Source organism: Cavia porcellus, unplaced genomic scaffold, assembly GCF_034190915.1.
Source record: "Cavia porcellus strain 051 isolate PalLab524CR breed Dunkin Hartley unplaced genomic scaffold, mCavPor4.1 scaffold_5, whole genome shotgun sequence".
Taxonomy (NCBI): domain Eukaryota; kingdom Metazoa; phylum Chordata; class Mammalia; order Rodentia; family Caviidae; genus Cavia; species Cavia porcellus.
In genome coordinates, this window is record NW_026947488.1 from 49,741,854 (window position 1) to 49,765,146 (window position 23,293).

At 38.8% G+C, this 23,293-nt stretch overlaps 1 protein-coding gene across 4 annotated transcripts in view; it reads right to left on the reverse strand.

The window, feature by feature from the left end:
- Window positions 1–23,293, reverse strand: part of Ptpra (protein tyrosine phosphatase receptor type A) — a 160,406-nt gene that overhangs the window by 19,498 nt on the left and 117,615 nt on the right. For 3 of the 4 annotated variants that reach the window (XM_013159837.3, XM_003476623.4, XM_063248780.1), the window contains 5 exons: window positions 8,796–8,886; window positions 7,615–7,691; window positions 5,177–5,213; window positions 2,126–2,223; window positions 679–798 (listed from right to left, as the gene is read on the reverse strand). In XM_013159837.3, coding sequence (XP_013015291.1) covers window positions 679–798; window positions 2,126–2,223; window positions 5,177–5,213; window positions 7,615–7,691; window positions 8,796–8,886 — 423 coding nt within the window. Of the gene's footprint in view, window positions 1–678; window positions 799–2,125; window positions 2,224–5,176; window positions 5,214–7,614; window positions 7,692–8,795; window positions 8,887–13,840; window positions 13,935–23,293 lie in introns of all 4 variants that reach the window. The other variant, XM_063248781.1, reaches the window with a different exon arrangement.

Below are 23,293 nucleotides of genomic sequence, written 5' to 3' on the forward strand. Positions count from 1 at the left end.
GGAAAATCTATATGTTGGCTGGGATACTATGGCTGGGCAGTACCAGGGCGTGTACAGTAGTGGCTAGCCATGACAATCAGGAAATGACAGTGAGAGAGAATCTTTCTAGTAAACTCATGAGTTAGGCAGGGGTGCTCCTACTATTTTTGGCCTATGGGTGTGGAAGGTGAAGCTTAAATGAACTGGTCAAGGGCTAGCACTTATGAACAGTAGGGTAAGAATTAAAATGTAGAGCTCCAGTTTCTTTGTAAGTCCCCTTTTCACTGCACCACCTTAGCAGAATCGACCTTGTTCAGGCCTCCAGGGTTGCTCTGGAGGGCCAGGACCGGCTCCCATGGTCCTGGTGTCAGCAGCCTTTGGAGCAGGGAAGAAAAGGTGAGTTGGGCACCCAGAAGCCCATGTCAACTCCTGATGTTTCCACTCCACATCTGATACCCAAGGTAACCATAGTCTACCTCTGCAGGTGCTTTTCCTCCCTGTCACAAAATACTCCTCCCTTAAGCTTCAGCAGAAAAGTTCCCTGGAGACCAGATCTCTGGTTTCAGAATCCAAACACACCACACACTTAGCAATTCTTGACTATCCTGAGTAAGAGGAGGGATGACCCAGTCTATTCCCATTCTCTTGGTGGTCAACAGATCCTAAATGAGAATCTGGAAAAGGGGCAGGAGACAATACCTGCTGAATACAGAATTTTCGTACTGTGTAGTCCACCAAGACAGTCACATCCTCTACAGACACACGGATATTCCCATAGGTCCAGCAGCCTTGGTCTGGCCAGTACTGGGCGCACTTACACTGGAAAAAAATGAGATATTCCCTTGCCTCAGATTTCCCTTTAGATGCAAAGGGCCTAAAAGGAAGAGACCACAAAGCATACACTAAAGTCCTCAGAAAGCCCTATGGTCTCTTCTTTCACGACAGTCAGCTGGAGACCTAATTATTCTAATTTCCTTTAATCAAATTCCTCAGTTCCCACCATTTATTTATTTACACACAGCCTCAGCCGCCTCCCACACCTCGTGCCTTTTTTTTGGGAACTGAACTCATGACCTTGTGTTTACCAGGCAAGTGCCTGTGCCACTGAGCAATATTCCTGGTCCTCAGCCCTTTATTTATCCATCTTCCCTTCAGATCAAACCTGAAGCCATTTTACATTTCCACAGTACCTGCGTCACGTTCTAGGGGCAAGCCTGTCTGAGTCCTTGGAACCAGTGGCCTGCCAAAAGGAGGTCACCCAGGATGGACTACTGTAGACTATAAATGAGAAGGCTCTTTCCCTTTACTAGATCTTGGATAGCTTCTAAGGACTGGAGGTCTAGTTGGGAAAAACTAACCTGAAGCCAAACTCTAGCACTACCTCTCCTAGGCATTATGGAGTTCTGATCAATACACCCAAAACCTCAGGATAGTGGTCAAGGAGACTCAAAGGCCATCCCTGAGAAGGACTCTCTAATGGGGACTTTTTTTTTTGGTACTAAGGATTGAACTCACGACCTTACACTTGCCAGGCAGAAGCTTATGCCACTGAGCTAAATCCTTGGCCCCTAATGGGGACTTTTCACTGGGACTAAATCTAGAATCTAGGCAAGGCACAGGCTGTGGCCAATAATGAAGCTGGCAGGTCAGTAATTAACCTGACAGCCACAAAAGGAAAGCAGCAGCCAGAAGGCTACCAGCAGGGCAAGGCCTCAGATTCTCTCACATTCCTGCAGGGTCAAGGTTATACAGTTCCCTCTGCCAACTTGAGGATACATCAAAGGCCCCAGGAAGTAAGCCAGGACACCAGAACAAGGAGGCATTGGAGATATCAACTGAGAAAAGTCTCACTGTTGCTTTCCCTTAGCTAATGGGTCCAAGTCTTTGTTCCAAGCCACTCTTAAACCAGAGGAAGGTGCCTGACTACTAGGCCTGGAAATGTGCCCTGGGCCCTCCTTGAAGTTCACTGAAGGCTACCAGACCACAGAAAAATCTGGCAAGTACACCAGCTCATGTCTGTCTGGATGAGCTACTGGCACAGTGGCCACAAAAATGAGACTGCCAGGCTCAAAGTCACAGCTCCAGCAGAACAGTTCTTCTGCTGGCCATACCTGTACTGGCAACTTCCTTTCTAATCTCCACTCACCTCCTTCCTCTCCTTCAGGTTGGTCACCATGACGATGGTGGCTGTGTTTTGTTCCCAGATCATTCTCCAGAAATCATTAACTGTTTCTTCTTTTGGTCCTAAAGTAGCCAACAGTAAAAATCACATTCTATGGGGAAGAAAGATGCTAGGAAACTGGGAACACTCATTTTTGCTTTTGGTTGTACCCACATATTCTCACAAATATACAATTCATCTGTCCACTTATTCACCTATTAATTAAATGCTTTCCAAGTTCTCTTACCTGGGATTTCAGGTATGGGTAAGAAATCCACATAGCTGTGACATATAGTAAGATATCTGGACAATCCAGTATGTAGCCTGATTAAGTGGTTATATTTCACTCATTGTGATTCCATAGAACAAAGGACAAAAACTAGTTTTGGAGTTGAGTAAGATACACATTTTAGTCTCTGAAATTGAATCTAAAGAGTCTTGGGATATCTCTGTGAGGATGTACAAAACTCTGAAAATGTGGCTAAGGTGTTCAAGAGAGGTTCTCAAGCCAGGCATGGTTGGCACACGCCTGTAATCCCAGCACTCAGGAGTCTGAGGCAGGAATATTCTTGAAAGCTTAAGGCTAGCCTGCGCTGCAAAGTAAATTCAATGCCAGCCTGAACTCCATAGTGAAACCCTGTCAGGAAAAGAAAAAAAAAAAAAAGCCTTCAGAGAGAACATAAGGGGAAGAAAGAAGGATCAAACTGAGAACTATAGGGGTTAGTTGGGGTATGGTGGTGCATGCCTGTAGTCTCAGCTATTCAGAAGCCTAAAGTGGGAGAAGAATTGAAGAACTTGAACTCATGAGTTAAAGACTAACCTGGGCAACATAGTCAGACCTTCATTTCAAAAATAAAACAAAACAAAAACAAAAACCCTGGGGATCCCAACATTATCATATTTAGGAAGAATGGCAGCTTTGGAAGGAAACTAAGGAAGCATAGCTGGAGAGCAGGAAATGGGACCAGGAAAGGTGCAAATGAAGTTTTAAAGGAAATGACTATTCATAAATTAGAGGGGAAATTAAAATACATTGAAGGGGTGGAAAGAGGAACAAAAGCCAGAAGGACATTTACAACAGTGAGAAAAATCAAGAGAACAAAATGTTGGGAAATAAGTTTCAAGGACTGTGAAGCACTGTGAAGAGATTCCAAAAGATGGAGTCTAAGAAAGAACAGGAAGTTACAGGCAACCTTAACTCAAGGGATATTTTAGGGCCAATAACACAAGTAGAGAGAAGAGACTATGTACAATGCCCAGTGGTCACTGAGTAGCTGATATCTGAGCTGGGCCTTGGAGGGTGGAGCTAAACTGACTGGTCACTTGGCGGGGTAAAGAAGGGCCAGTTAGGCAATGGCCAGGCCCCAAATCTCTAACATGTGCCTGCTGAGCCTTAAAATATGCCCAATACGATCAAGGAACTAAATTTTATTTTATTTTACTTATTTATTTATTTTTTGAGACAGAATCAGGCTGGCCTCAAAATCACAGTAATCCTCCTGTCTTAGTTTCCTGAGTGCTAGGATTACAGGCAAGTGCCACGAAGCCTAGCTTCAAGGAACTAAATTTTTTTTTTTTGGTACCAGGCATCAAACTCATGACCCCATGCTTGCCACTAAGCTATATCCTGGGCCTTCAAGGAACTAAATTTTAAGTTTTACTTAGTCAATTAAAATTTAATTTTAAATTTTTTTGAGGTGCTGGAAATCAAACTCAGGGCCTTGCATATGCTAGGCAAGCCTTCCTTTTACCAGTGAGATACATCTCTAACCCTGAAAATTCAATTATAAATACCCACATGTAGCTAGTGATTATCATAATAACAACATAGTCATTTATCAATATTGCTGTTAATACTTGCTACACTTTTTAATTTTTTTGTCTTTTTTGTTTTTATCGGTACCAGGGATCGAACTCACGACTGCCTGCTTTCAAGGCAGACGCTTATGACACTGAGCTAAATCCCCAGTCCCAATACTTGCTACACTTGATCTTAGCCAAAAGGCCGAGAAGCGATTAATACTTGCTATAAGCTTTTCTCTAATAATTAAAGGCTTCAAAAGACAAGAATATCTTATTTCTCTCCACATCACCACCATTTAGTCTAGCATCTGGCACATAACATTTGGTTAATAAATACTGTTAACCACAATAAATTAGCTTGATGGACCACAACAACATCAACTGCTTTTCTTTTTACAACATGATTCCTGACTCTAATTTTTTTTTTTTTTTTTTTTTGGCCAGTGCTGAGCTCAAACCCAGAGCCTTGGCAAGCATCCTACCACTGAACTGTATCTTTAGCCCCTCAAATTTTCAATAATGCAAACATCAAGGTACTTTTGGCTAGAAAAGATATATAGAACATGTACAGGACCATGGGACTAGGCTTTGCTCAATGGGTTTCTAGAGCACTATCTAGAACACTTTCAGGCCCATGAGCTGGGGAGAAGAACCAGACTGGATCTGTGAGGTGGCTGGTCTTTTGTAAAGACTGACTACAAAACTCAAACTTTGAGCAGCATGGGTAGAGCCCAAAGTTATCTGGCCCCAGAGAGAGGACCTCATTAGACTGTGTTGTGTGGAGCTATAGCCTTCTCCAATCTTTTAAATACACATATACAAGAGGACTTCTTTTTCAAGGACTAGAGGATAATAAGCTATCAAGTTGAACAACCTGCCAGGCATTGTGGCACACACCTACAATTCTAGCACTCAGGAGGCTAAGGTTAGAGGATCCCTGTGAGTTCACGGCCAGCCTGGGCTACAAAGTGAGTTCAAGGCCAGGCTGAACTGGATAGTGAAACCCTATGTATAGTGAAACTCAAAAAGATAACACACGTGCATGCACACACAAATGATGACCAACCTTAGTTGCAAGCCTGTAAAATGAAATATACTTCTTACAGGTGATAATAAAATTGCAGAAAAGCTACTGCATTCTCATTAATTCTTTTAGTATTTTGGGGGGAAAAAATTCAAGAGTATTATGGGATCATGGGTAAGAGCAAAAATAAAAAAGTTTTCATACTTTACCTTGTGCAGCAATAAATTTGTTCTTTTCTTGGTAGCCCTATAGTAGGAGGAGAAAGGGAAGAAGAAAGAACTGAAAACCAAAAGTTGACAGGAATCAACTAATTCTCTACTCAAAATTCTCTAATCTGACTCCAAACTAAAAACACAGCCTCCCTTGTGAAAAGGTGCAGGTATTTAACAGGATTTCTGCTATCAAAGGTCCTAAGGGACTAGCTTGGCATCAAAGATTACAAACTCAAAAGGTTCAAGTAGTCTTTTCAGTGAATTATTAGTGACTACTGGTATAACACCCAAATACCAATTCCTAGACTAGATCATGTTTCTAATACTTTATTGGCAGCCCACAAATAAAGGTTTCAAAGATATAAGCACTGAGGTGGTTTTAGAGATGAAGCTGGGCCCACACTGTGAAGGATAAAGGGTTATTTTCTTGAATATGCTTTACCTAGGAACAAAAGCTTTCTGAGAAACTTCTGTGTGGGCATAATGGATGGAACAGCATCCAATGCTTGGCAATGGGCTTCTCCATTACAGGTAGTGGGAGGCATGAAGCAAAGGAACTTGGGATGGTATTCAACAGATAAGGAGCTTCTGAAAAACTAACAAATGCCAGCATCTTTCGTTTTTAGTCTTTATTGTTATAGTTATATGACTTTTCAGCCTCATTGTTTAGATGTAGTGTAGTTCGACTGAAAATGAAAACAAGGGAAGCAGTTTTGATGGGACACCAGGAAACACCAAAGTAATGATATAAAATTCAAGTGTTCAAGAAGTGGCCAAATAAAAGAAGGAGACTAAATCTGAGAATCTATTTCCTTTCCAGTTCAAATGAAGGCAGCACAGAGTTGATTCTCAATACAGAAGAAGAAAGCTTTAGATTCAGAGATGGACATATTTAGAGTCAGCAATAAGAAACTTGTTACAATTTTTACTGAGAAGAGCAATATAAGTTTTGGCAAGTATTTTTAACCTGAGAAGATGGAAATTGCGACAACCTTAGTTTAGAATGCCAAATTCTGTTTAGAGTGCTAAACTTGTAACTAAAACAAAGGAGCTTTTAAGAGCATATTAAACATATCATATTCCTGCTTCACAGGAAGTCAGTACTAAATTCTCATCAGAGGATATGGGCCATGAAAAGTTTGAAAGCACAGGTGCAAGGCCAGTCCCAAAATGTTTCCTGCCCCATTTTTACTGAGATCAGGTCATATATCTCCAATGAAAGCATTTTTTATAGCAATATAGGTGGCACAGTTTAACCACCAAAATATAATGATTTTGAGGGGTGGGGACACAGGGTCTCAGTATTCTAGGCTGGCCTAGCTCAGGCTGGCCTTGAACTCACAGCAATCCTCATGCCTCAGCCTTCCAAATGCTGGGATTACAGGTGTGTGCCACCATAAATTCATGAGACAGGCAAAACTACTGCATCTCATGTTATGGTCAAAGATGAAATGTGTGGTTCTCTAGCTCCTGAAATATCTGTGAATTCTGAAAGTTGAATCCTAGCTGTCTCTAGGTGGTTCTTACCAGTAAAAAGAAACATTTCAAAAGACCCTATATACTCTTAGGCCTTCAAAGGTGAATGAGGAAACTGGTTCTTCCTAAGACTGCAGGCTCCTAGCAACTCACTGGCTAACTGTGCCACTATCCATTCTGTCTTCTCCTGTAAATATCTGGTTAACTAAGCTAGGCATGGTGGCACACTCTGTAATCCCAGCACTCAGAAGGCTGACACAGAGGATCACTGCAAATTGGAGGCCAGCCTGGGGCACACAGTGAACTCAAGGCCAGCCTAAACTACGCAGTGAGACTCTGTCTTTTTTTTTTTTTTTTTTTTTGTCTTTTTCCTTTTTATCGGTACTGGGGATCGAACTCATGATTGCCTGCTTGCAAGGCAGGCACTTATGACGCTGAGCTAAATCCCTAGTCCCCAGACCCTGTCTTAAACCAACCAACCAATCAAAACAAAAAAACATTAGGTTAGCTGACTTTGTATTTCCCAGATTATAGACCTTATTTCCCTTTGCCTGTCACTATCACTTCATGGAACCTGAAACCACTTCCTTTTCTTAGACCTAGCTTTACAGCAGATATAACTAATCAGACATGCTTGGTGTCAGATATTCTTGTCCTATTCTCCCTTGTTTTTACTGTTAAAGGCCAGGCTTACTTTTGTGCATAGTTATTTAAATAAACTCAATACAGGATTCTAAAAGAAAAACAGGCAGATTCAAATTTTTTCATGGGGAACTTTGGGGATGATGACAGAATAAACATAAGAATATATTTTAAACTATAAATTGATCTTTAAAAAATCTAGTCACTTAAATCAAGTTTTAGGAAAAACTTGAAATGACAAATATCCTTCCTAGTAGCCAGCAAATGGTAGCCATGGTCCTTCCAGAGGATAAATGAGAAACGCAAGAGTTTCTTACATTAATGAATGAAGCATTGATGTAATCAGAATCTGGAACCCCTTCAACAGGTGTGAGGTGTACTCTAGAGTGGTCATCTAGGAAAAAAACCCAACAGTTACCACTTTAACAGATTTCTCATTATTCCTGAGATATCTGTAGTTGAGATCTCATTTGTAGTTCTGTATGTATTAAACGATCCACTTATTGAGGTGTCATATTAGCATTATTTTTAATGCCTCAAATCTGGAAATACCTTAACTACCAAAAGGGGACCTAAATATCCATATATAAATACTAAGCAATCAATAAGGAGGAAACTTTCTTGAAAGATGAATTGATAATATATTACAAGAAAAAAGAACAATGCGTTCACTATATCAATTATATTTTAAAATATGTAATACATATATGTATACATATATGTACTTTCACATATGGATATAAATAAGAAGGTATTAAGTGACTATAAATGCTCAGTATTGGTGGTGTTTCAAATTTTTCTTGGTCCTGCATCCCACCAATAAAAATCTGAGCAGGAATCTGATATATGTTCATTTATTGGTAAGTTATAAATAAGCACTAATGTAATTATGTACCCCAAAACATAACTTTTTTTTTTTTTTTTTAAATCGGTACCGGGGATCGAACTCACAACCGCCTGCTTGTAAGACAGGTGCTTATGCCACTGAGCTAAATCCCCAGCCCCAAAACATAACATTTTTAAAGTATGAATTTTTAAAAAAGTAAATATAAAAATAAAGTTCAAATATCTCTCACACCCTCCTAGATATGCATAGCCTGCTCTGGAGATTACTGGCCTATAAAACTGTCTGTGAGGTAATAAACCAATTTATTAGCAAAAACTAACTTTAGGAAGAAGTTATACAGAAAATGCTGCAGTGTAATTTCTTTCATTGAAGACAATAAAAATCACCACTACAGCAATGTACTTCCTGTCTGGTACTATGAAGCTGCTCTTTCTGGCCGCCTAGAAACTAGGGCTGCAACAAAAATCCTAACCAACCACCACAACTCTGTGGAGTTGCCAGAGGAGTCATACAAAGGCTCTTGTGGCCAGAAGGCTTTACCCTACTCAAGGCTAGTATCTTCCTGTGACAAATTATAAGATTTCTTACCCTCAGAAAATCTGGCTACATATGTAGTCAGTTTACATTCCAAAGAGCCCTACAAACACTTACAAGGCAAGATGTTTACGTATCGATTTTTTTCTTTGTTTTCCTCCTTAGAGGCAGCCTCACAGGTGGCCTGGATTGGACAAGCAGGGAGAGCCTGAAAGGTTAAGGAAAAGCTATTATTAACATAAACACATATTAAACATGCAGAATGTTGCACTAAACTGGTAGCAAGTCCTACCTTTTCTTGAAGAGCAGGGCATGGACCCAGATGAGTATTTGCAGTCTAACAGAGAATGTATCTCTCCTCTAATTAGCTGCAAGCTCCTTAGAGTTTAACACCAAGAATGCCCAGAATGCAAAATGCCCTTCCTACTACTACTGTATAAGCACAGCACACTCAATGTGGTTTCTTTTTTTTTTTTTTTTAACACCATTCCACTTGTCTCAACTCAATGTGGTTTCAATGCCCGTTAAAATGGAACACCTGTAAACAGGAGTGGGTGAGATAACAGAGAAAAAAGGGCCACTCATTCTCATACTAACCACTATGCCAAGATGAGATGCATCTCTGAGAACCACACTGAAGGTCCTGCTTCGTATACTGTTGCTCCAAAATGTCTGTGTGGTTTTCCCCTTCCAATGAATGATCTTGTTTCCAAGAGGTCTCTACATGATCTACTTTTAAATATATATTTTTTAAGTGTTAAGAAAAAAAAAAGAGACTGATCTAGACTCTCCCAGGGATTCACAGAAGGACAGGGCATTCCACTTCTAATGTTGTATGGCAGGGAACAAGGACTGGTGGGTGGAAGGTGGGGACTGACATGCATTCAGCAGCTGGGAAGCAGACGAATTGTATGAGGTGAGATTGAATGTGCAAATTAGCACAATTTGTATGTGGGCAGGCATGAAATGTTTTGACATGAGACAGTCTGGGCTGTATCAGCTTAAACAAATCCAGCAAATCTAGGTTCAAGTTTCCTTATCTGTTAACACTGGTATAATAATATCAAAAAGAGTAAATGGGATAATCTCATGTGTGGCACAAAGAGACATTCAATAAATGAGATTGATGAGAGAGGGAAACCTACATTTTATTTGAACTGTTCTCTTTCATATGTCTTGCATATTCAAAAAGAAAGTAAAAAAAAAATAAGGGGGTGCAATGGGGGAGAACAGTTCTAAATTTCAACCTGGACAGCCTCTGGTAAATGATTTGGAAATATGTTTTACGAATCTTAAAAAAGTCATACCCTTGGTCTGGGGATTTAGTTGAGCAGCATAAGCACCTATCTAGCAAGCACAAGGTTGCGAGTTCAATCCCTGTTACCAAAAAAAAAAAAAAAAAAAAGTTTGTGTGTGTAGAATTAGCTCAGTGGCTCAAGTGCTTGCCTAATAAGCACAAGGTCATGAGTTTGATCCCTGGTACCAATATGATGCTAGTTGATTTGAAAAATAATGGCCAACTTCTACAAATTTATAGGAAACTAAGAAAAAAAAAAAAGCAAAACAAAACAAACACACACAAAAAAGAATCCTGAGAAGAAACATGAAAAAAAGTCATATCCTTGATATAACAACTCTACGTCTGAGAATTTACTCTAAAGAAACAAAAATCTTTATATTCAACTAATTTACTACATTATTATTTATAATAACCCAAAACTGAGAATAACGTTAGTACTCAGCAGTCAGGGAACAGTTAGGTAAATTATGGTTCATATATTACTCTTCATTCATTCTTTCAACAAATACACATTACGTATCTCGTAGGCCAAGTACCAGGCTAGGGACAAAGCAAACAGCAGTGAATCAACTGTTCTTGTCCTCATGCACAATACAAAATTGTGAGTATAAAAACAAATGAAATAACGTAATTACACACCATGATAAATGTAATGAAAGAACAGAATTGTATCACAAATAATTTAAATTAAGGACAGGTAGGTAACATTGTGATGTGTCAGAGGCACAAGGCTCAGTTGTGTGAGGAACTGCAAAGTGAGAGAGGGGTCAAGCACAAGGTGAGATTGGTGAAGATAGCAGGAGAAACAAGACATGAACTTGGCAAGGTCTGATCATTCATTTTTGTGTAGAACCCCGCATAGGATTGGATTTTAAATTCATGCGGAAACTAATGAATGTTTTAAAAAGTGTGATTCAATTTGTATCGAAGTGGAGCTGTATGACTGTAATCCTAGAACTAGGGAGGATGAGACAGGAGGATCACTATGACTTTGAGGCCAGCCTGAGCTACATAGTGAGTTCAATGGCAGCCTGAACAGCATAGTGAGACCTTGTCTCAGGAAGATGATAGGAGTGGGGTGAGAAAAAAGAAACAAAATAGGAAAAAAACCAGAAGAATTATTCTGGCCAGGCGTGGTGGTACACACCTACAATCCCACCACTCAGAAGGCTGAGGCAGAAAGATAGCAAATTCATGGCCAGTTTGGGCGACACCCTGCCTTTAAACAACAGCAATAATGAATCACTCTCAGGGCAAGAGGATGAAACAAGGAATTATTATGTATTATGCACTGTACCAATTTCCCACAAGAAATGTAAACAGTATGTACTATACACATATACTAATAAAATGAAAGTTTAAAAGTTACTCTTGTTACTATGTGGAAAATAAGACTGAAGAAAGGCAAGAATTGAAGCATGGAACACAGGAAAGAAAAGATCACAGTACAGGAAAATGGATGCCTCTGAGGTATAATCTAGAGTTAGAAACAATGTAGTTAGAGATGGGAGGAAGAAAAAGTGGTTTGGGGAGACAAAATCAGAAATGAAGGATGACTCTCAGATTTTTTGGCTTTAATCATCAAAAACTCTATGATACCTTAAAGAAATGCCAGTCCAAAGGGAACCAATTTTGCCAGATGGAAGCAAGGGCTTTAAGAAAGGAACAAATACATTTTTTATGGGAACCAGCATATGAACAGTAGAAGAAATTAAAATGAAAGACCCACAAATAAGGGAAAGTAGGGTCCCACAGTCCATTTGTCTTCAATTATTCAAGAAATTTTCTATTTGGAGTTAAAACCCTGGAAATTCTGCATGGATAATTCCCTCTGAACCTACGTTGTCAACACATAAAAGGAGAAGAGTTTCTTGGGCTGGGTTCTTTTACATAGAACAGAGATATAATTAAGATTAGAATGTCTCAATTCACTCACAATGTGCCTTCTTTTTCTTCATATCTGCTACACTTCCAAAGGCTCCTATCCTGATAGAGTAGGATAAAATTCCAATTTTTTAAGCCCTCAGAATGAATCCAGAAGCACATCTCTTCTGTAAAATTCCTGTGTTCTCCCTCAAAATAATACAGACAGAGGAAGTAAAGTGACATAACACTCTTGAAAACAGTCTTCAAACAGAAGGATCAGGATGATGACCACATCTCAACAGTTCTCTCATTCCCCAAGTCATGATGAAAGAAAACTAGCTCTCCAGATGGGCTAAGCTCCTAAAAGGAGAGTCATTGGTTAGCAAGAGTAAATGCAGAGCCTGTCCTAGAGAACACAGAGTTAGATGCAAAGATTAGACTGAAGAGCCTATGTCAGGGATAAAATAAGGGGACTCTTCCTGCTTTTAGTTTTTAGTTCCTACTCTAAAAAAACTAGCTCAGAGCTAGGAATGAGGAGCTAAACCACAAGCTGAGAAGATGTAAAATTCTCTATAAACGCTAGGTGGCACCAACACCATTCCATCTCTTGTTTAAGCCTTAATTAGAAGCAAGGCTAAGTATTCACACAAAAAAAGCTGTTTAAAATAATTGTTTTTCAAATTTATTTATTAAAACAAAGTATATGTCATGCAACTTAACCTGGAAGCTCTCTTCAGATGCTTCTCCTTATGTCCTTCTGCTTTCACATATAAAATGGGTATTGTGTTCATTATTACCTTGGTATCCTATGTTTGCATCCTTAAATGTATTACTATTCAGCCTATTTTTTGATAAAAATGGTAACATAAATCAAGTGGCAACTTACCGCTTTTGCTCAACTTTATATTTTTAAGCTTTGTCCAGGCTATCATGTGTAGCTAAGTTTGCTTACTTTAGTGCTCCATTTTGACACCATTAACAAAAATGACTTTTCTGTTCTACTGTTGAATGTTTAGGGTGATTACAGTTAATAATGTTGTACTGAGCATGAATTTGTATGTGTTTCTCATGCACAAATGTAAGGATTTGAGGTGCTTTTTTTTTTTTTTTGATACCGGGAATCAAACTCATGACCTTGTGTTTGCCAGGCAGGCATTTGCCACTAAGCTATATCCCTGGCTGCTTGGTTTTCTTTAACCTTAGCAGATAAGACCAAGCTGTTTTTCATGGTAGTTGTACCAATTTATACTTTCAGAAGCCGTATTAAAGTGCTGTTCTGTATTATCATCATCATTTGTTATTGTCAGAAATGTGTTTAAGTGTGGTTTTAATTTACATTTCTCTATTAATGGGGTTCATCATTTTTCAGTTTACTGATTAAAACAAAGGTTTCCTCTCCTATGAAGTACCTAGTCCAGCATTTTTCCTATTTTCTACTGATTTATTTAATAACCTACAGTTTATATATTCTGGATACTTACTCATGCTGTATCAAATGTCTTTTACCAAGTTTGTGGCTCGCCCTCAAATCTTTATGGTATCTACTGATGAACAGACTTTTTCAATCTCATACAGTCAAATTCATCAATGCTTCCCTTTATTAATATTTTAAAACTTAAGAAATCCTTTCTTACTGAGGTAGTAAATATATTTCCCTACATCATGGTCTCTACATTTTATAATTCTATCCCTTACATGTCTGTGTTTGTATCAACTGAAACTGATGTCTGTAGCTAGTATGAGACAAATATTCTATTTCATTTATTGCCATAGGGTTGGTCCAATTGTTCTAGCACTATTTATTATAAAGGCTATTCTTTCCCCAACCAAAATGGCAAGAGCATTTCTGTTTTAAGTAGGTTTCCATTTATATACAGATCTGCTTCTGGATGCTCTATTTCACTGGTCAATCTGTCTATCCCAGTGCCAATATAAAACTGTCTTACTTACTAAAATTTTATAAAAACTTTATATTTGGTAAGGCAGATCTCCTCACCTTGTTCTTCTTCTTCGGGAATGTCTTGACTATTCTTGGATCTTTTCTCCTCCATATAAATTTTAGAATCAGCTTGTCAAGTTCCACAAAACACCTGTTGGGATTTTTATTGGAGTTGCATTGAATCTATGCATTGATTTGGGGAGAATTGACATCTTTACAATACTGAGCCTTCTAATGCACTGATCCTATCTCTTCACTAATTTATGCTGTTTTCCTTTAATGTCTTCAAAAATTTTTATAATTTCCTGTCAAGATTTTATGAATACTTTATTAAACATATTCCTAAGTACATCTTAGATGCTACTGTACTTTTAAAATGATTAGATTTTCTGTTTGGGACCTACATGAAATGCATTAATTTTTATGCTGTTTTTACATCTTACCAATTTTGCTACAGTAATTAATTCTAATAATTTATCAGATAAGTTTCTGGGTTTTTCTAAAGATAACATTCTCCTAGTGAAAAACTCGTATTCTGTCTCTGCCTTTGTCGTCTTTTTGTCTTTTTTCCCTCTTGCCTCAGTGTGCTGCCTAGGAGATCTAGAACATACCAAGTATCATTCACTTTTGGGCTAGAAACCTCTTTAAATTACTCTCACCTAGTAGTCCCCAGTACACCAAACACTCTGCAGTAATGGGAAGTTTATTACCTCCCAAGGTAGTTCTTAGAAAAGTTCTATTTTAAAAGAACACAAAACCCAGAAACACAATTTCTTTAGCATTTCCCTTACATAAACAGTATAAACTTAGTCAGCTGCTGCCTTCTCTGACCCTTGCAAAGCTGAACCTCCAGTTCTTTGGAATTTTGAACGCTGAAGCTCTTGTCACATTCCCTAATTCCCACAGGACACTGGCTGATTCATTTATCAGGAGACAACTCATCAAGCTGTTTCTCCCCTTCTCAACTCAGATTTTTCTTCAGTCCCACCACCAGATGCCATAAACATGCTTTCCTTACTTGGAAATCCACGAATTGAACTGTGAGGCTAAAAATTGTGGGGTTCTGAGGAAGGAGGTCAGGCTCACCATGCACAGAGTTTGGCTACTTCACTGGTTCCACTTCTTTTCCTTCTTTCTCATAATCCCCTTCCACGAAGAAGCTAAGCAAAGTTTACCCCTTTCTCAACTCTGAGCATGTTTCAGGAGCCTCAGTAAGTGGCTTTCTGAAGTATTTCTATTAAATTCAATGATTTCTCCTAAAAAAAATGCTGCTGAATAAGAAAGTTCCAGCTTAGAACAGTAGGATAAAAGCCATAGCCTGCAACTTCCACTCAGGGTGGGGATTCACAGAAATCCTTTTAGCTTGTCAAATATATGAAAAAACTTGTCATGCCCTATGTAGATTGTTCTTTTGAACTGCTCATACCATGATCAGTTTCCTTCTAGAAAAACAATCCACTTAGTAATACCCCTTTTCACAGCAACCTGGCCCTAGTCTCCTCGCACAGTTAAGTATCCACTAACGCATACTGTGGTCCATTAGCTTTATTTCTCATATTTTTTAAAAAACCCATCCTGCTTTTTAAAGTATATTGTAAAATAATACATTTGTTGTAAAAGATAATTCAATCATTTAGTAGAAAGCAAAGTTGTCTGTCATATCGCTTGTCTTCTGCTTCCTTGTAGGTGGTCACTTGTTAATAATTTGTAGTTACTTCCAGATTAAGAAAACAAAAACAAAAACAAAAACAAAAAACCCCGGCCAGGTGTGGGGGCACATGTCTGTAATCCCAGCATTGTGGAGGATGAGGCAGATAAATCATAATGAGTTTTAGGCCAGTCCAGGCTACAAAGAGAGTTCAAGGGCAGCCTGAATATGCAGCAAGACCCTATCTCAAAAACAAAAACAAAAAACAAAAAACAAAAAATTATTATTTTTAAAACAAAACAAATAATGCATTAATGTATCCAAGCATATACAAATATTTTTAGTATTTTTAAAAACAAAAATGGGATTGTATTTATTTGCAATGTGTTTTATATTAGTATATATTTGTAGTACATAATGAATACATTTATTATGGCAAGTTGGTACATGTACATGACATATCCTTTTCCATCCTCTTCCCTCCCCTCCCTTCTCCCTCTTTTTTTTTGTACTGGAGATCAAACTCACGACCTTGTGCTTGTCAGACAGGTGCTTAGGCCAACTGAGCTAAATCCCCCAGTCCCTCCCTCTATCTCTTAATTCCCTTCCCATTTGTCAAACATCTCTCTTTAATTTTGTGTTTTATTTATACTTTGGGCTTCTCATATAAAAGAAACCATATGATTTTTAAGCTGTGTGTCTGATTTATTTAACACTATGGATTCAAGGTGCATCCATTTTCTTACAAATGACTCAAATTTATCCATCTTTATAGCTGAGTAGTACTCCACTGTGTGTAAATACCTAATTTGCTCTATCCACTCATCTATTGATGGATACATAGGCTGCCTCATGGTTCAGCTATTATGAATTGTGCAGCCATAAACATAACTATGCATGTATCACTATCATAATATAATTATGTCAATACCTTTTTTAATGTTTTGTGATACTAAGGATTAAGCTAAGGGCCTGGGCATTGAGCTACATCCCTGGCCCTTTATTTTGACATAGGGTCTTGCCAAGTCACTGAGTTGCCCTGGCTGGGCTTGAACTTGTGATTCAAAGCACTAGGATTACAGGCATATGCCCTCATGCCCAGCTAATGCATTTATTTTAATGATAGTATAGAATTTCATAATGGATATATGAAATCATTTAGTAATTTTATCATTTGGTAGAAGTTAATTTTTATTTTATTTTACTTGCTATTACCAATAAAAACATTGTAATACACTTTCTTATTTTTGGTTTTTTGAGACAGGGTCTCACTATGTAATCAGGCTAGTCTTGAACTTATAACAATCCTGCTACAGTCCCCTAAACTCTGAGATTACAGATGTGTGCCACCATGCCCAGCTTGAAATGTATACTTGTACAAATGCAGTGGTATCTTAGTTCATGAACACTTTTGTTTGTAAATAATTTTGCTTGCAAACAGAAGCACTTAGTAAAATTTTGTTTTTGTTTTCAAACTCTGCACTAGGTGACAAACACGACCGTGGCCATCTTTCCAGCATAAGCACAAATGTGGCCATTTTTTTGCAGAACTGTATAACAAATTAAGTTTGTGAACTGAGGTACCATTGTACATATCTGTGCATATGAAAGTTCCTCTGTTAAACAGGGTTTTAGAAGTTACATTAGCCAGGCATTGTGGCTCATGCCTGCAATTCCAGTACTCCAGACACTGAGCAAGAGGACTACTCTGAGTTTCAGGCCAGCATGGGATACATAAAGTTTAAGGCCAGCCTGAATTACAAAGTAAGACCTCATCTCAAAAACAAAACAAAACAAACAAAAAAAAGAAGCTAGATCATAGTGTAAGCATTTAAATTTCGGTTGACACTGCCAAATCATCCTTTCAATACTGTATCAATAATCTGTAAAAAAAAAAAAAATCTGTAATCCCCTACTTTTACTCAAATTTGATACCAACCTCTTAAAATTTTCAAATCTGATATGGTCAAAATAATATTTACTTTTAACCTGTACTTTCCTGATTACTAGAGTTGATCCTCTTTCCTTCTGTGGTGTTGTCTAACCCATGCTAGGTAGCTTTCTGTCACTGAACTATATCCCCAGACTTTTTTTGCAATATTGGAGTTTGAAAAGGCCTTTGCATTGAGCTACATACCTACCTACTCTCACCCCTTAAATTTCAAGACAGGATCTAAATTGTTCAGACTGGGTTTGAACTTAGAGCTGCCTGCCTCAGCTTCCCAAAGTGCTGTGATTACAGATATGCATCACCACACCTGGCTCTCAGCCCTTTTCTAACAAATTTTAATTTCAAGACAAGGTGTTCCTATGAATTTTACAGATGAAGAATCATGTTGCAAAGTTAATGTGGCAAAGTTGACAAAGACCACTGAAATAATTATGATTTAGAAATAGCTTTCTCCTGCTGCTCTAATCCGATAAATGGTTACTGCATGAAATTTTTTTACATGGTATTTGGTTTTGGGTATCTGTTACTTTGGCACTATTCTTGTTTGCCTCTGTTTTTGCCATTGTACTATACTTTAGCCTTATTCTAGAGACAGAAAGTGGATTTAAAAAGTCATAAAAACAATAAGTGATTTGTTTTGTAATTTATCTTCCATGTCCAGTTTGGTCAGCTTGTTATGCAACATAAGTGAAGTATCAGGTTTCTATTCCTGTGCCTTTTTTATCATTAAAATTAATACAAAATGTGGGGGAAAAAAAGACAAAAAAAGATAAGGTCTTCCTAAGTTGTCCAGCCTGGCCTTCAACTTGGGACCCTCTTGCCTCAGTCTCCTGAGTATGTGGGAGCACAACCATGGGTTATCACTCTCAGCACTGACCTTTTCAGGTTTATTGATTGCTTCTATTTCTTCTGTATACTGCCTTTTCCCACTGAATTATTTACCTTTTTCACTCAGGTTTGTAGAATCTCTTTATATATTATGGAAACTTGTTTGTCTAATATGTAAATTTTTTCAGTTTACCAATTTTTTATGGCATCATTTGTCATAGAGATGTTTAACTTTTTAAAAATTATTTTGTTTTTTATCACTTATAATAATTATATCATCATGTACTGGTACAAATTCTCTATGATGAATGTGATCATTATTTATATCAATAAATGTATCAATAAAATCTAGTTAAAGAAAAAAATCTCAATTATATACATCAAAATAACTAGCAAAAAGGAACTTAAAAAGGAGCTTCAAGACTCCTAGCACAAAAAAATGTTCATCACGCTGACTGGTCATATCACAATGTAAGACTTTATGAAATTATCACAAATTATCATATAACTATGTACAGTTGGCATGTTGTACATAGTTAATAAAACATTTTATTTTATTCTGAACCGTGGATTGAACTCACAACTTCATGCTTGCCAGGCAGATGCTTACGCTGCTGGGCTAAATCCTGGCTCAATAAAACATTTTAAACTGAATTCTTGAAGACTGCTTAACATTTTTATTCTCTTCTCTTCTTTCTTTTCTTTTGACAGGGTCTATGTAGTGCAGGCTGACCTTGATCTTATTTTGTAGCCCAGGCTGGTTTCCAATTTCCAATGATCCTCCTGACTTGGACTCCCAAGTGCTGGGATTACAGGTGTGTGCCACCACACCTGGTTACCTTTCTTTCTTATTCTGGTACCTAAATCATGCATTTTGCCTAGGAAGGCTTTCCCCCCACCTGATGAATATAAAATATTATTTTATGATAGTACAGAAAATTAGTATGTTTGTCCTATGTACTGTTCCTTCTCTTCTCTGCGTAGGGTGACAGTCACACCTAATCTACTGTGATGGTTTATATTTAGATGTCCCCACTAAAGCCCCATGTGATCACAGGAGGAGCTTTGGGGAGGGAACTAGATCTGGAGGCTTGCAGCTGACTTGTTGTTAGGAGCCAGGTCTGGTCAGATAAGGTGGGTCAGTGAGCGAGTGGCCTGGAAGGGTGTATCTCTCCTCCTTGCTCCTTCCTCCCTTCATTGCCTCTTTCTGGATGCTATGATATGAGGAGATGCCCCTTTGGTATGTCCTTCTGTCCTGCCTTAGAGCTACTGGTCTATAGACTGAAGCCTCTATGAACTGTGAGCCAAAATAAACCTCTCCTTTAAATTGTGAGAGTTGGATATTGTGGTATTGTGTTTCAGCAACAAGCAAAATGATGAAGACACCTACACTGGGCCAACCAGATTCTCTTCCCCAGCATTTTAAAAACGGGCAAAAACTCCTTAAGAGAGCCCCAGAGCCACCAAGGCAGCTTGCTCTCAACTTTTGATTCTCCCAGTTCCTCCATTTCTTCCTAACAGATAGCTCTGTTTATTTTGATTGCTTAATTGAGTTGAATTTTTTTAGCCAGAAAACTCTTGGCACAAAGTAGGCAAGATCAGAGTATTCTATAAGCTCTTAGAGGCTCAATATTTCTATAGACACCTTCACTGAGTCCTGAGCAGGATCTATAACATGTGCCATGCTGGAGGACCTACACTCATGAGGACAGCACTAGCATCTTTCAGAATGACAGAAATAGGAGGTGGTCTATCCAGGCTTACCTGAGTGGGTCCAATAGACTAACATGATTTAAAAAGCGCCCTTTCATTCAACTCCTAACCCTGTATCATTTCACTGATCCAGAACCTTGCAATGAAAGGAAGGCCAGGTACTTGTGAAGAAGAAACATACCATAGTATATCAACACCCATATACCATGAGCCTTCTTCTTCATCTTCAGTCATTTATTATAGTAACTGTACTGGGTAAAGGAAAATGCCCTGGAGTTGCTGTGTTCTGGTCTTATAGTAACTTGTTCCTGGGAACCCAGGACACCATTATGTTAGAATGGAGCCATTGCAGGCAGGTGATGGGAAGAGTTTTGGTGTGAACTATCTTTGCATTAGGAGGTATCCATTAAGCAGAAGATCCACACTGTTCCCCTAGTTCCCTGGATAAAGACCAATATAGAAAGAGCAAATGCAAACTCCTAGAGCAGTGATCTCTATCAAAATGCTAAGTCTTGGGGCTGGGGATTTAGCTCAGCGGCATAAGTGCCTGCCTTGCAGTCGTGAGTTCGATCCCTGGTACCAGTAAAAACGAAAAAGACAAAAAAAAATATTAAAAAAAAAAAACAAAACAAAATGCTAAGTCTTTAGCTGAAAAGCAGAGATCTTAAGTGCTACAGAGGTCTTAAAAGCTGCACAATAGCTACTTGTAGTTTAATGCTCCTGTGGTCCCAGGCATTTAGGAGGCTGAAGCTGGAGGATCTCCTGGACCTAGGAGTCTGAGGCCAGCCTAGGTCACATAGTGAACCATGATGAGATACTCCCAGTGACATCTCTTGAGTTCAGCAATGGCGAGGAATGAGTGCTCAATAACTATTTTACCTCTCCTGCAAGCCACCAAACAGATTAATACAAAAGAAACCCAGTGGATTATGGCAAACAGAATCAGAAGGACCTGCAGATTTGCAGTTGCCTTTCTGGTAACTCTCTTCCCACACATCATCATATAATTTCTAGTACTTGGAATCTTCCTAGTAAGGGGTCAAGTATATGTTCTTTTTATGTTACATAAATTATCTGAAGCAGTTTTCCTCTTGTGAAAGGAGTTGCCTCATGGACAATCATTCTGACCTCTCTGTACCGTGATCTGGTTCTTCAGGGCTTTGTCTCACTATTTCATAGGACTTCACCCTGACAACCACGCTAATGACATCAAGCTGACAGAACTTGAAGAACAGGAATTATGTGCCTTAGATACAATGCCAGATATAAAATAATAGTGGTTTGCCATCTCAAACAAGTTTTCTGAAGGTCAAAGGCTTGCAGCATGCCAAGAATCTCCAATATAAATTGCTGTTCCTTGCTCCCACCCACCTTCCTATATGGTTGGCAGAATTCCACCACAGCTGGAAAAGATGTGTGTAGCCTGCCATAATTTCACTCCTTTGACAGACATTTTTGATTTCCTCAGGATGTCAATAGCTCACTAACGAGGAAAAGAGGTCCAGCCTCATACACACACTGCTGTGTATACACGACATGCTGATGAAGTAGACTGCTCTGAGGTAACATACTGTGCTGAAGTGATAGCTCTCAATGAGTATAGAGAGAAATTTTCCCACTCAACAGAACTTCAAGCAAGTTACCATCTGTCTCCTCAGAGGTCAGAATCTAAACTGATCCTAAAGTAGTAAATAATGGGAACAAAAGAGACAGGAAGTATTTATGTTCTCTGTGAATGCTTCCTAGAGAGAATGTGCTACTTAGAACTCAGGCAATGCTGGTCAGTCTTTGCTATCCCAGTGCTGGCCTAATGAGCTCATAAATACATTAGCCATACCACAGTATCTATCTCAATTTGACTATCATGCATCTTGGAATACCACCTTCTAGAGATTCAGCAAAATGCTTTATGATGGGATCACAGGACATCACCTACAAAGAAGAATGCATCTCACAAATGAGCAACAATATGGCAAAGGGATCACAGACCCATTACACCGTAGTACTTGGTATTACAAATGATAATACTGTACAACACCTACCACAGACCATCCATGAAGCTGAAGCTGGGGTGCTGTCTTGTGAAGTACAAATGTTCTTTAAAAAGTAGTATTTTACTGTATTAAATAGTGGTGTTTTCCCCAAAAGCCAAAGTAAAGGATCTAAGTTATGCCATTAATTCTCGCCTGGTAAACTGGTTTCAGATTCAACTCTTATCCCTCTTTCATCTAGTCTCTATGTCAAAGTTAATGGTTTAATTTTCTTTTCTCTTCCTTTCTTCTTTATTTCTCCCTCCTTTCCTTTTCTTCTTTCTTCCTTCCCTCCCCCTCTTTTTTTCCCTTTCTTTTCTTTTCCTCTCTCTCTCTCTCTCTCTCTCTCTCTCTCTCTCTCTCTCTCTCTCTCTCTTCCTGAGACAGGGTCTTGCTATGTAGTTCAGGCTATCCTTGAACTGACTATGTAGCCAAAGCTGGCCTCAAATTTATGGTAATCCTCTTGCCTCAGCCTCCCGTGTGCTGGAATTATAAGCGTGTGCCATCATGCCCGGCTCATCTTGATTTCTTCAAAATGCAAATCTGACCCAATGACAGTAGAGCAGGTATGAGTGGTGACTAACCAAGCCAACTCCTTCTTGCTATCAGAGCTCTCACTCTGTGAGGTTGTCCACCTAGACCCAGGAATAATACAGATTGGTCTCAGTCAGCTATAGCAGTCTTATTTCTTCCTTGCTCATGACTGGTTTAATTCCTTTTTCTTTTCTTTTCTTCTTCCTATTTTTTATTTTTTATGGTACTAGAGATCAAACATAGGGCCTCACACATACCTGGTATACACTTTTCCAGTGTACTACACACTAGTCCCTCTAGTTTTTTAGGGAGGAGCATGCGACAAGGAAAGTCTGCAGAAGCCTCTGGGAAAAAGTTCTTCATCAGAGAAGAAACAGGTATCGTTTTTCCACTGGACTTCACTGTACCTCCCCAGGATGCCTAGAACTGGGGCAACCACTGGCACAATGAGAGAAGTCCCTCTAGGAGACAAAGCTGACACACAGAGGAGTGTAAAGGTGTGAAGAAAACAAGTTTAGTCATGCATTAGCCAACAAACTAGCTAACTGTGGAACTGCACCTCTAAGTCTTTACATCCATCCCCTCTTCTTCCATCATGAACACCGGAGGTCATCCTATCAGCTCTTGTAGTCATAACAACTGCTGCAGCCCCTGTGTTTCCTGCACTATTTGGGCCTCTTGTGGACTATTCTCCATAAAGCAGTCAGAATCATTTCTCTAATCCAAATCTAATTGGGCCATGACTTTTCAGTTCTCTCATGGCAACCTATGGGATCAGGGGTCCAGCTCCTCCCTCTTTTACAATT